The sequence below is a fragment of the Haliotis cracherodii genome, unplaced genomic scaffold, assembly GCF_022045235.1.
Source record: "Haliotis cracherodii isolate W230 unplaced genomic scaffold, xgHalCrac1.p SCAF_7, whole genome shotgun sequence".
In the NCBI taxonomy this organism is placed as follows: domain Eukaryota; kingdom Metazoa; phylum Mollusca; class Gastropoda; order Lepetellida; family Haliotidae; genus Haliotis; species Haliotis cracherodii.
In genome coordinates, this window is record NW_027266330.1 from 28,085,034 (window position 1) to 28,099,609 (window position 14,576).

The 14,576-nt window shown below is 45.7% G+C and overlaps 1 protein-coding gene across 1 annotated transcript in view; it reads left to right on the forward strand.

The window, feature by feature from the left end:
- LOC139448275 (uncharacterized) overlaps window positions 1-14,576 on the forward strand; it is a 62,578-nt gene that overhangs the window by 28,605 nt on the left and 19,397 nt on the right. Inside the window, exons 4-12 of the mRNA XM_071229809.1 lie at window positions 2,592-2,783; window positions 3,536-3,766; window positions 6,056-6,274; window positions 7,597-7,815; window positions 8,573-8,797; window positions 9,694-9,903; window positions 10,685-10,978; window positions 11,592-11,801; window positions 13,832-14,071. Of these exons, the coding sequence (XP_071085910.1) occupies window positions 2,592-2,783; window positions 3,536-3,766; window positions 6,056-6,274; window positions 7,597-7,815; window positions 8,573-8,797; window positions 9,694-9,903; window positions 10,685-10,978; window positions 11,592-11,801; window positions 13,832-14,071 (2,040 nt within the window). The remainder of the gene's footprint in view (window positions 1-2,591; window positions 2,784-3,535; window positions 3,767-6,055; window positions 6,275-7,596; window positions 7,816-8,572; window positions 8,798-9,693; window positions 9,904-10,684; window positions 10,979-11,591; window positions 11,802-13,831; window positions 14,072-14,576) is intronic.

Below are 14,576 nucleotides of genomic sequence, written 5' to 3' on the forward strand. Positions count from 1 at the left end.
AGTCTGTATGTATATGTACAGGTTCCTACCATCTGGAGTGTGGTCGCCCTGTGTGTACCGGTCTGTAGTCTCTATGTATATGTACAGGTTCCTACCATCTGGAGTGTGGTCGCCCTGTGTGTACCCGTCTGTAGTCTCTATGTGTGTAGGTTCCTACCATCTGGAGTGTGGTCGCTCTGTGTGTACCGGTCTGTAGTCTCTATGTATATGTACAGGTTCCTACCATCTGGAGTGTGGTCGCCCTGTGTGTACAGGTCTGTAGTCTTTATGTATATGTACAGGTTCCTACCATCTGGAGTGTGGTCGCCCTGTGTGTACCGGTCTGTAGTCTCTATGTATATGTACAGGTTCCTACCATCTGGAGTGTGGTCGCCCTGTGTGTACCGGTCTGTAGTCTGTATGTATATGTACAGGTTACTACCATCTGGAGTGTGGTCGCCCTGTGTGTACCGGTCTGTAGTCTCTATGTATATGTACAGGTTCCTACCATCTGGAGTGTGGTCGCCCTGTGTGTACCGGTCTGTAGTCTCTATGTATATGTACAGGTTCCTACCATCTGGAGTGTGGTCGCCCTGTGTGTACTGGTCTGTAGTCTCTATGTATATGTACAGGTTCCTACCATCTGGAGTGTGGTCGCCCTGTGTGTACCCGTCTGTAGTCTCTATGTATATGTACAGGTTCCTACCATCTGGAGTGTGGTCGCCCTGTGTGTACCGGTCTGTAGTCTCTATGTATATGTACAGGTTCCTACCATCTGGAGTGTGGTCGCCCTGTGTGTACCGGTCTGTAGTCTGTATGTATATGTACAGGTTCCTACCATCTGGAGTGTGGTCGCCCTGTGTGTACCGGTCTGTAGTCTCTATGTATATGTACAGGTTCCTACCATCTGGAGTGTGGTCGCCCTGTGTGTACCGGTCTGTAGTCTCTATGTATATGTGCAGGTTCCTACCATCTGGAGTGTGGTCGCCCTGTGTGTACCGGTCTGTAGTCTCTATGTATATGTACAGGTTCCTACCATCTGGAGTGTGGTCGCCCTGTGTGTACCGGTCTGTAGTCTCTATGTATATGTGCAGGTTCCTACCATCTGGAGTGTGGTCGCCCTGTGTGTACCGGTCTGTAGTCTCTATGTATATGTACAGGTTCCTACCATCTGGAGTGTGGTCGCCCTGTGTGTACCGGTCTGTAGTCTCTATGTATATGTACAGGTTCCTACCATCTGGAGTGTGGTCGCCCAGTGTGTACCGGTCTGTAGTCTCTATGTATATGTACAGGTTCCTACCATCTGGAGTGTGGTCGCCCTGTGTGTACCGGTCTGTAGTCTCTATGTATATGTACAGGTTCCTACCATCTGGAGTGTGGTCTCCCTGTGTGTACCGGTCTGTAGTCTCTATGTATATGTACAGGTTCCTACCATCTGGAGTGTGGTCGCCCTGTGTGTACCGGTCTGTAGTCTCTATGTATATGTACAGGTTCCTACCATCTGGAGTGTGGTCGCCCTGTGTGTACCGGTCTGTAGTCTCTATGTATATGTACAGGTTCCTACCATCTGGAGTGTGGTCGCCCTGTGTGTACCGGTCTGTAGTCTCTATGTATATGTACAGGTTCCTACCATCTGGAGTGTGGTCGCCCTGTGTGTACCGGTCTGTAGTCTCTATGTATATGTACAGGTTCCTACCATCTGGAGTGTGGTCGCCCTGTGTGTACCGGTCTGTAGTCTCTATGTATATGTGCAGGTTCCTACCATCTGGAGTGTGGTCGCCCTGTGTGTACCGGTCTGTAGTCTGTATGTATATGTACAGGTTCCTACCATCTGGAGTGTGATCGCCCTGTGTGTACCGGTCTGTAGTCTCTATGTATATGTACAGGTTCCTACCATCTGGAGTGTGGTCGCCCTGTGTGTACCGGTCTGTAGTCTGTATGTATATGTACAGGTTCCTACCATCTGGAGTGTGGTCGCCCTGTGTGTACCGGTCTGTAGTCTCTATGTATATGTACAGGTTCCTACCATCTGGAGTGTGGTCGCCCTGTGTGTACCGGTCTGTAGTCTCTATGTATATGTACAGGTTCCTACCATCTGGAGTGTGGTCGCCCTGTGTGTACCGGTCTGTAGTCTGTATGTATATGTACAGGTTCCTACCATCTGGAGTGTGGTCGCCCTGTGTGTACCGGTCTGTAGTCTGTATGTATATGTACAGGTTCCTACCATCTGGAGTGTGGTCGCCCTGTGTGTACCGGTCTGTAGTCTCTATGTATATGTACAGGTTCCTACCATCTGGAGTGTGGTCGCCCAGTGTGTACCGGCCTGTAGTCTCTATGTATATGTACAGGTTCCTACCATCTGGAGTGTGGTCGCCCTGTGTGTACCGGTCTGTAGTCTCTATGTATATGTACAGGTTCCTACCATCTGGAGTGTGGTCGCCCAGTGTGTACCGGCCTGTAGTCTCTATGTATATGTACAGGTTCCTACCATCTGGAGTGTGGTCGCCCTGTGTGTACCGGTCTGTAGTCTCTATGTATATGTGTAGGTTCCTACCATCTGGAGTGTGGTCGCCCTGTGTGTACTGGTCTGTAGTCTCTATGTATATGTACAGGTTCCTACCATCTGGAGTGTGGTCGCCCTGTGTGTACCGGTCTTCCTGACGGAGAACATGGCTACTCCACTCAACCCTTTGACGTTGAGTACGTTGTCTGTAAGGGTGGTTTGGTCGAGACGGTCAAGCAGTGTAAAGGTCCAGGGGAGGTATTTGATCCTATAGCCCGGCTGTGCACCATCAACTATAAACGTAAGTAGGATGATAAATTAGAACTGAATTTCTTGCATTTCTTAATAATTAGTACTCTTTCCATGTATATAAGTCGCTGTGATTCTCTGTGCATCCCTTTGGCGTGCCAGTAATATGTATCGGGTTCGAATCCCGATTCGTCCTACATATGCTTTTTTTCCCACATGCGGTTTAACTGGAAATACTGTTCAAGGTGGTGTCACACCCACCTCACTCACTCACTAATGGACGAAGCACTATAACAACATCTAGGAACATCTCAGCACTTGGCGGCTTTCAGCAGTATGAAATCATATCGATATGCGAAAAATCATGATGTTTCATGGTTGATGCATGTCATCGTAACCCAATTGCGTGGATCGATGCTCATGACGTCAATCACTGGATTGTCTGGTCCAGACTCGATTATTTACAGACCGCCGTCATATAGCTGGAATATTGCTGAGTGTGGCGTTAAACAACAAACAAACAAATCAAACATAAGTATTTTTTATGATTTGAAAATTGCTAGTATCAGCAGACACTGTCTTGCATCTCACATGAAATATAACTGCCATTCAGCATCTATCCTCCACTCCTGTCAATGAAGCTCCAAGCTAATATTACACATTCCCCAAGTCGTGCTACTGTTTACTTAAAGATTGAATATATGCTTTCGATTATACAATTAGTATTAAAACATGGGGAGTATCTCTTATTTGAGGAGTGTTCACGGTCTTGTATATTACATCAAGTATATTACTGCCTTTCAGCATCTATAGCTACCTATTGCCAACGCAACTCGACGGCGATAACAACGTTCGCGTCCCCGGAGTCGTGTTCCTTGTTCTACAACTGCAGCAACATCGCCGCCCGCCCCAACTCCACCCTGGAGGAGTACCAGGACGAGTGCCCCTACCTGTTCCTGTTCGACCCCGTGGCACGTATGTGCAAGTTCTACCCCGGTGTCATGTGCGGCCTCAGATCCGAACCCAAGGCACCCTGTAAGTTTTTTTGTTTTTTTGTTGTTTAACGCCAAACTCTGCAATATTCCAGCTATATGACGACGGTCTGTAAGTAATCAAGTTTGGACCTGACAATTTGGATTGACATCATAAGCATCGATCCACGCAATTGGGATCGATGAGTTGCATCAACCAAGTCAATGAGCCTGACCACCCAATCCCGTTAGTCGCCTCTTACGACAAGCATAGTCGCCTTTCACGGCAAGCATGGGTTGCTGAAGACCTATTCTACCCCGGATCTTCACAGGCTCCCTGTGTCATAGAGGCCACAGTATGTCAAACCAATGCTGGCCGCAAGAGTTGACTAAAGGTGAGGTGAGGTGAAATTGGGTTTAACGTCGCGTCCAAGATTATTGCACTTATATAGCGACGTGCATGTACGTGTGTGTGTTTGTGTGGCTGCTTATACTAGTCCAGACTGATGCCGATTTATAGTGCTAGCTCACTGAGATACCATGCCGCAGTTTAACACGAATACCCCACTCAGACACAGTATACTGACTCCGAGCCGACCAGTCCTTGTTTTAGCCCCTTAATGCCGAGCGCCAGACAGGGTAACAACAAGTACAATCTTTTAACGTCTTTTTGTATGACGCGGCCCGGGATCGAACCCTGGACCTTCCGCTCTCCGGGCGGACGCTCTACCACTAGACCACGGAGGCGGTCGAGTTGACTAAAGAGATCAGGTGGTGACATGGTTGATTGCATGTCATCTGTCACAACTGCGTGGATCATTACTCAAGATGTCAATCACTGGATTGTTTGGTTCAGACTTGATTCTTTACAGACCGCCGTCAAATAGTTGGAATATTGCGGCGTTTTAAAAACAAAAACAGAAAAGACAAGTCATACGAAATCAAAGTCCGCAGGAACAATGTATCCTAGAGTATGCAGACCCCGATAATGATAACTGGTGTATAGCGTCCCAGGACATTCTGAGATAATCTGATGCGGGGATATAAGGTCTTGGCAGTGAAAAGGGGCACATATCGGCCCACTAACCACAGACCGAGTCTATATCAGGAAACTGTGTAGGCCAATGTTAGGACACCAGGAACATTTCCACACAGACATTGTCAATAAGATTCTGGAGTATTTCAGAGTAGCAAATATACGTGCGTGTTAATGTCTCCGGGGTCACTTGTTACACTGCCAAATCCTGTGTCGAATAATCCAATAACTCGTTTTGAGGAACCTTTTGAATCAGATCAGATGTTGAGGGGAATGATAATCTGTACTATGATTTTTTTTTTCAACACGTGGTGGCATGTAGCACGTGGTAATGTGTACAGCGTACAGTTACAAATCAAGTCGCGGAGAGTAGGTGGATGGGTTACGGCGTTCGGCAGCTTGAATCCTGAGTGTTTCTAGGGCTTCGGTCCTGCCCCACACGGAAGTATGTGTTTCATGGGGTGTCTCCGCAGGCAGTGATTTGTTTGAAATATGCCCATGTTCACCTAGCAGTGGATGGGTACCCGGTAAGATGAGCTGCATTGTGCCTGTTAACCATCTAGCGCCTTGCGTCGATCCATTGGTAGTAATGATTTCGCCATTAGGGCATATCAAGATGGCATGTTCCAACAGACGTACCTCGTTAGCTAAGGATGCAAGCTGAGCGTATTTAAGAAATAAACGACGAGTTGCGCCCCTCATGGTTTATTCTCCCTGCAGTGTTTTATTGTACGAGAAACACCCCTCACTCGTCGTTTATTTCTCATATGATACACCAATATTATATACATCCATCTAAGATGTAAATAAAATGTTCAAGCTTTACAAATATTTTCACGTATTTAAATAATGATGACTCCTTCAACAGAATCCGACCTCTGCAATGTCGGGCAAGTCCATTTTATGAACAAGGGGGTTAAGTTTGGTATTTCCCGCATATTCTCCCAATTTGCTCGATCGGCGATTATCCGTACTTTTTCTCACAATACCTATTTTCATATCTCTCCCACTTTTGGACCCGAATGTTCGGCCATTGCGTTCATCTACGCTGTCCAGCTACATCTAAGGGGAACAACTCACTAGACACTTCCCTCTTAAAAAAAGTCGTCCAATCAAGTTGCGAGCATGTTCGAATCACCGGAAATGACGTCATAATAAAACAATCTTTTTCGTGAAATATAACACGCTTCGTTCTTCATTGTTCTTTGCGACTGATCGCGTACGTAGCTATCTTATATAGGCAATAAAAGATCACAGTTTATATTGGTATAATATACCTACTGACAATACACAATCACCCCGTACTCCACACTCCAGGCGACTATGTAATTGGCCACTGCATTGGCCGTGAGAAGTGCATCCCGTGTGAGGCGAGCTGTGTGGGTCTCACCGATGGCCCCAACATCTACCCCGGCAAGGCGCTGACCTCCGAGTACCTGGACTGCCACAAGGAACGGACCCGCAACATGAAGGTTTGCCTGGGCGGCAAGATATTTGACCCGATGGTGGAAGAATGTGGGTCTGAAATTAGCACAGGTATGTTTGTGTGATGAACATCGAGTCGTATAAGTCTGAATTAATCAGTGTGATAAGGTTATATCATGTTATAGATTTATACTGAACATGGGCGGATACAGCTTTTTTGAAAGGTGTGTGTGTGTGTGTGTGTGTGTGTGTGTGTGTGTGTGTGTGTGTGTGTGCGCACAATCAAGATCTATTTATTTTCTTTGGTGGTAATTTATACAGAAATGAAGATTTTTTTCGAAATAAAAAAAAGGGGGTGGGGGGGTGGGGTGCGCACCCCCGCACCCCCCTCTGTATCCGTCCATGCTGAATGCCTAACACAAGCAAGTCATGTTGACGAGCCACGGCATATGTTCAGAAGTGAGTTGAAAGTTTGAGTCACGGCAGCGGTATTACAGCAATGTTGAGTGTATTTTCAGTCATAAAGATTAATGAGACATATTTTGAAGTTTTGGGTCACATCAAGCGCAGAACTAGTCAGTGACCAGGGTGCCGTTGTACAAAGCGATCTTAGGACTAAGGTGAACGTGACTCCCATACCTTAACATAGACTAAGACAGTCGTAGCGCTAAGGTTGTTTTGTACAACGCCTTCCGGATCTTAGATTCTAGGTTCGAAAAAAAAGTTCGCCTTGAACTTGGTTCGTGATAATTGGTTCGTGAGCACCACGTTCGCCCCAGTGTTTCACCGTAGTCCAAGCTGACACGTCGTCATGTAGCTGGAGTAGTTCATCACGGTGGTCCCATTATTTATCTTATTCAAAATATCTTTCATATATTCCTTTCCATTTCGATTATATCCGGGTAATGACAGTTTTGCCCATCATCCAAAAAAGCCTTTGACGAATGTCTATTTAACCCACATGCTTTGCCAAACACAAGCGCTACACCCGTTTACCCAGTGATATGCGTAGCAGTTCATGTGTCCAATGTGACAAAGATGCTATAGCATTTAAACAGAGAGACAGACAGACAATTTATTCCGAAATTTATACAATAGCATTTAAAGGAAGTAAATGAACATATTAATGCCCGATGCATGTCTGTACAGAATTTAACATTTGTTTTATCCATTTTCCATCATATTATACATTTCAATATCATACATGGAGTGTGCATGGATTTATTGTGACATTATTGGCATGTTTGTAGCATGGACAGATCAGATATCATAGTTATAAAGAGTTTCTAATAATACATGTAGAGAAGACTAGAAGGCATGGAAACTTGCATAATTACAATTTGAATATGAAATACATGTTGTAGCTTCATAATATCGAAGTATTGCTTTTTGAATTAAGAAATAGTACAGAATGACCCCAATCTACATTCCAGCAACCCTGGAGCTGTTCTGTGCCAAGAACCCGGCCATGATAATCCCCCACCCCGGGGAATGCGCTCAGTTCTACGACTGCCAGAAAGTGATGGCTTCAGGGAACCTCAACAAGTTTGTGCGCGAGTGTCTGTTCCCGCAATTGTTCGACCCGACAGACAACACCTGTAAAGACAGACAGAGGGTCACATGTGACTACCGGCGTCAACCAGCCTCAATGTGTAGGTAGATCTGAGTGTACCATGTGTAGGCGGTGCCTAGTTGACCAATACTCCAGATTCAGAGAGCGGCGGTCGGGTAGCCTAGTTGTTAAAGCTTTCGCTCGTCACACCGAAGACCCGGGTTCGATTCCAGACATGGGTACAATCGGTGAAGCCCATTTCTGGTGTCCCCCGTCGTGATATTGCTGGAATATTGCTAAAAGCGGCGTTAAACCATACTCACTCACTCACTCACTCACTCCAGATTCCAGTGCTGGAAAGCCATTATTGTGCGTGGATTCCGGGACCGAATAGTTGGGTCCATACACCGGAACCATACACCGAGAATTAAAGAATTAATGGAGTGATGCGTCTCAGTGGATGTTTCTTACCCGACCTGACCGCCTCGCTTGTGTTGTGGACAGACCGCCTCGTTTTTCTTGTGAATAGACCGCCTCGCGTTCCTTGTGTGTAGAGCGTCTGTCCAGAGAGCGGACGGTCGGTGGTTCGACGCCCAGCCAAACGACGAAAGTTGATTCTACTTGCCCTTACCCTGAGTCAGTATACTGTTTTCTGGAGTGCGTTAACACTGCAGCCAGACACACACGCACGCACGCACGCGAGCGCGTATGCACGTGCTTTATACACGTGTAAGTGCAAAAATTTTGAACACGCTTAACCCCATTTCAGCTGAGCACCGCCCCCCCCCCCCAACCCCCCCCCAACCCCCAACCCCACCCCCCGACCTGCACTCATTACGTGTACCTGTACCTTCCAGGCGACTACCTCCAACACCAGTGTGTGGGACAGAGCTGCGCTCCCTGTGTCGACACGCTACCTTCATGTGCAGGGAAGACTGACGGCAGATGGCCCTTGGTGGGCGAGGAAATGACGGCCTTCTTCGTGGAGTGCACTGGAGGGATCTTCACCACCATAGGACAATGTCCTAAAGGGGAACTGTTTGATCTGTTGGCAAAGACCTGCACTCCTACTGTAAACATTGGTGAGTAGTCACTGCAAGTCCATAAATGTCTATAAATGTTCATAAATGTCAATAAATGTCCATAAATGTCAATAAATGTATGTTTATACTGTTAACATGCGTTCCCAAAAATACTTACAAAAAATCAAACAAAATGGCAGTTCAAAATGGCGGTCACCTTCTCGACACGTTCGATACTTTGGTCTGACGGTAGCTGTTTTCACAGAATCTTCCAATTTTTTTATGATTGATCGAACCATGTATATAGACCAAATGAACATTGTCAGCATGTTCGACAAGAAAGTATTGATGCGGTTATCAGATGACAAGGTATATTTATAATTTTTATGAATATGCAAAGCGAAAGCCGGCGAGTTTGCGATACTGCTTCTAACAGACACAGAGGCCAGGTTGTGCATGAGCATTGAGCCTAAATCTATGTTATGCGTTGAAAGGCAGTCTTTGTTTTCCAATTGCAGAAATATAAATCGATAACACGGAGAGAAAATTGAGATTTTGAATAAGGTACACCCATATGTTAAATGTGAGACATCCAATTTGGCCTCTTGAACTTTGTGTCACGTGTCTATGCAATACGTATGTATAATATCCAATGGTACTGCCATATAGACCTGGTCTTAGAGCAGGTCTACGGTCCAGCCAATTAAAACATGTCACTCTCATTGCTACTGTGAAATGTCTTATATGATACAAAACGTCAGTGCAAGAGAACAACCAATTTTCCGCCGATCTTCAAGGCGCAAGCAAAGGAACCACGGTTTCAAGGCGCCTTAAAAACACACATGGTATCATGAATATGTAAATAACCCCATGTACACCACATATGTTATTAAAGCCAAGCTGTCAAAACCAAGACAGAATAAATTGTCAAGGCAATGTTCTCTCTGTTGTTTCAGCTTCCTTGGAGGCTTTCTGCAGCTTGCATCCTGACTCGGCACTGGCCAACCCCCAACACTGTGGCCAGTACTACAAGTGTTCCCCCACCGGCAGCCCCCCTACCGCCATGTCCGAGTGCGTCTACCCACAGGAGTTCTCTATCAGCGGGAAGGTGTGCCGGCCATACACGGACGTGGACTGTGCCGAGAGGGTGGAGAAAGTGAGGGGATGTGAGTACTGAGGGAGAAGCAAATTTATTTATTTATTCACTCACTCACTCACTCACTCACTCACTCACTCACTCACTCACTCACTCACTCACTCACTCACTCACTCACTCACTCACTCACTTATTTATTTATTTATTCATTTATTGTTTAACGCCAAACTCAGCAATATTCCAGCCATATAACGGCGGTCTGTAAACAATCGTGTCTGGACCAGACAATCCAGTGATTGATATCATGAGCATCGATCCACGCAATTGGGATCGATGACATGCATTAGCCTGACCACCCGATCCCGTTAGTCGCCTCTTAGGACAAGCATAGTCACCTCTTACAGCAAGCATGGGTTGCTTAAGATCTATTCAAATATGCTTTCAATGAATGAAAGATTGTGCGAATGAATGAAGAAGCAAATATTCCCATAATGAATGAATGAATGAATGAATATAAAACCCTTTCAATCCATAAACTCGTAAAGACCCAAGAACAATGAAAATTTGTGCTGAATCCAAAGCTGGTCTGAACAGGCAGGTTTTCAGATGAGATTAGGACATTGGTAGTTCTTCAGTGTGTCCGATGAAGCTAGTTTCATAGTGATCATCAGCATTCAACACTGTGGAAAGAGATGTACGCATCGTTGACATAAAAGCTACGTCCTATTTCCTTATACAGATATCTAGCCGACAAGTCATGATTGCTAAGTTTATACGTCTTTCGACTAAGGTAGCAAACAATTTTGTTTCGTAAATTTGTCAAATTCATAAATCATATTTGCGTTTACCAGGCGACTACACCGGGATCAACACCTGCAAAGTCGCAGACATAACCTGCACGTGCCCTTTCCCGTCATGCTTTGGTCAACCTAATGGCGCAACTTCCGGTTACCCTGGCGACAACACCATGTACTACACATGTCGAGACAACCGCACCATTGTCACGGCGTGTACACCCGGTTTCTTTGACCCCACTAGTCTAGGATGTAGCGGCGTTACAACGACACCTGCAGCAACCACAACGATGTCACCAGGAATTACAACACCACGTGGCCCTGTACTTCCAACATCCCCTCGTGATAATGGTAAGGTTCAATCAGTTTTCATGCCGCCATTCAAAACTGTCGTTTTCATGCTAAACTATGGTATCACTGGATTTTCTGATCCCCCAATTGGTTGTCTGGTTTATTTTATTGCTGGAACAACATAACTTATTTGAGGACCTCAAACACCCCCAGTGATCAATTATTGTACCCCTGAGGCCATGAGACGGCATTTCTTAAGCAAATTATTTTTGCCAAACATAGAACTTTTAAAAAGCTCTCAATGATCTACTGCCATATGTGCCGAAACATTGCATCTTTATTTATTAGCAAGCAGACAATAGGTTTTTCGTATTATTTGAATTGACTAGAACCAAGCGTTTAAATCACCTTGGCGTTGTATACAACGCTATAGTGGTTTTTATCTAGCGATTCCGCGAGGGGATTCCAGTTTAGAACGGATCTCCAGCAACCTATGCTGCGATGACTGGATGGCTTACGTGTCATGTTACTCCCACAGTGTGGACCATGTTCACAATATCATTCACTGGTTTGTCCAGTCGAGACTACATGATTTACAGGCCACCGTCATATAGCCGGAATGTTGCTGAGTGCGATCAAACAAACCAAATCTACTGATTACGTGTGTTTGTAGTGGACACTCTCACGAAAGCCCAGGCGGTCTGCCGGACCAGCCCCACCGCCATCATTCCTCACTCCAGGTACTGTCACTGGTTCTACAACTGCTCCAACCTTGTGGGAGAGTCAGAGTGCATCTACCCCTTCCTGTTCGACATCACCAGTGAGATGTGTGTTGAGTACAGTCTCGCGGACTGCGGACTCAGGAAGGAGCCCAAACAAATGTGTAAGTATCTGAGTGTCAATGTCTATCTGTCCTGCAACTGCGCCTTCCCTTGAAATGTCAATAATTGTTGACAATGTCTGTGTTTCTTTTCTTTTGTTCTACAGCTGATACTCCTCCTCGGGATCTGGCTCTCTTCAACTCATGTCCTCATCCTCCTCCTCCTCCTCCTTATCATCATCATCATTCATCATCATCATCTGAACATGTTCTGTTAACCGTTTATTTTTGTTTCCCGTAAATTTCATCGTCCGAATAATGATTTGTATTAGAAGAGGAATATTTCAGGGAGATTCTTTTAGTCCTTTGATTTTCTGTTTGTCACTAAATCATTCAAGCTCATTGCTTAGCCAGGAAGAAGGTTATCATCCTTGACCTCCTCAGCTCATGTCCCCGATACCCCCTTTTCACCAGATTCTCCTTTTAGAGTCATTTTCTAATGATATTGGCATGTCCTTTGGACTGGACAACTGCGTCATTCTTCAGCTGAAACGTGACACGCTAGAAGAGGGAGGATCAGTCAGATTACTTTCTGGGAGGAGTTATTGACCATCTCGTGGAATGTCAGGCCTATACGTACTTAGGGATGCAGGTTAGGGACAGACTCCAGAATGCTCACATCAAGGAGAAAATTCAGGCAGAGTACGAATGTAGACTTAAGAAAATCTGGAGTTAAGAGTTGAAAGCCCGCAAAAAAGTTAAAGCCACAAATACCTATACTATACACGTCCTTTCGTATTATTTGGGTGTTGTTGATTCGACGAAACAAGAAATTCAGGGGACTGACTGGGAGGGCGTGGTTTGATTAACACGGAGGCTCTTCGTGGTAGAATTGTATTGTGCACCTTTGCACACATTTATTTGTCTGATGATCCCCTTGTGGGCCATGTCATGACTCATGATAAAAACAAGGCATTCTACAGTGTTCTTAAATGGGCCAAGGATGTGGGACATAATCTCAATGTCAGTGTTGATTTTGTTGATGGTTCTGTACTGCTGGACGGTATTGAAATGAATATCAACAAGCGAAGTGCATTATCAAATCGGCCAAGACTCAGTTCTTCAAGGGGAAGCTATCTGAACAACCACTGCATTCAGTTTATGTGCGCTATGTTGAGAGGAACATCAAACCTGCAGAGTCTTTCGCTTGGATGAAGTCGGCTGGCCTGAAAAGTAAAACAGAAGGCTTTCTGTTTGCTGCTCAGAACCAGTCAGTTCCCACTCGAAACCGTCAATGTGTGAATTTGCTTCAAAATGTACATATGAAATGTAGATTATGCAATGAATTTAATGAGACTGTCCAACACATTGTCAGTGGATGCCCAGCTTTGGCACAAACACATTTTCGTAACCGACATGATAGAGTGGTTCGATCATTTTATTACCGTCTTCGCCATGCCTGTGGTTTTGACACAGAGATCAATCCATGAATATGGAGAGGGCGTCATGGACAATGATAAATTATACAACCTTACACCTATCCAGGCCAACAAACCTGGACTTGTCCTTTTTGAGAAATCAAATGAAATCATTTTATAGTATATCATTGAGTTTTCTGTCCCTTTTGACACTAATATGATTGACAAGATTGAGGAAAAACATGGCAGATATGCGGACCTCACTTTCGAAATGTCAGACTTGCATCTTAAGTACCTAGTTGCTTGACTCCCCACTGTTTTCGGTGCCTTAGGGTTTGGTACCTCCACATTGAGAGAGTACCCAGGTGGCCAGGAATACAGCCCTTCTGACAATTTGGGTAGTTCAGAAAGCTGAAGTGTTGGGGAGCCTTCATTTTCTCCAAAACGTTCTGGGTGGGTTCGACAGGACAGCGCGTTCTGGGAGAAGCACCATTCGCTGTCTGGGCTGCGTGTAGTTTAATCTGTAAATAGAAAAAGGTTCTTAACGTGTCTGTTGATTTAAATGACGACGTGATTTATGACATATTTTTCACTGCATTAAAGATCTGTTATGTTTTCTCAAAGCTAATGCGAATGGCACTGTAATATTTAATTTAACTCTGAATGTCCCCCTAGGTGAATATGAGCAGTTCCTGAGCAAGTTTCCCTCATGCGCCAATGCCATCATCTGCAGCGAATGTGAGCGGTACTACCCTTCCTGTGCGGGCCGCCAGAACAACTACCAGAGCGGCATCAGCACAGACAGAACCAGGTTCTATGAGTGTCGTGACGAGAGGACGTCCTTTTACTCGTGTCCGTCCGGTCAGGAATATGACGGCGCCATGTGTTCGGCGACGCCTGCCGCGACTGTAGGAGGTACGTCATCAGTGTAGGCATGGCAAGGACGTATGATGGCACCAGGTGGCCATAGTGTGAACGGTACGTCATCAGTGTAGGCATGGGAAGGACGTATGATGGCACCAGGTGACCAGTGTGTGAACGGTACGTCATCAGTGTAGGCATGGCAAGGACGTATGATGGCACCAGGTGACCAGTGTGTGAACGGTACGTCATCAGTGTAGGCATGGGAAGGACGTATGATGGCACCAGGTGGCCAGTGTGTGAACGGTACGTCATCAGTGTAGGCATGGGAAGGACGTATGATGGCACCAGGTGGCCAGTGTGTGAACGGTACGTCATCAGTGTAGGCATGGGAAGGACGTATGATGGCACCAGGTGGCCAGTGTGTAAACAGTACGTCATCAGTGTAGGCATGGGAAGGACGTATGATGGCACCAGGTGGCCAGTGTGTGAACGGTACGTCATCAGTGTAGGCATGGGAAGGACGTATGATGGCACCAGGTGGCCAGTGTGTGAACGG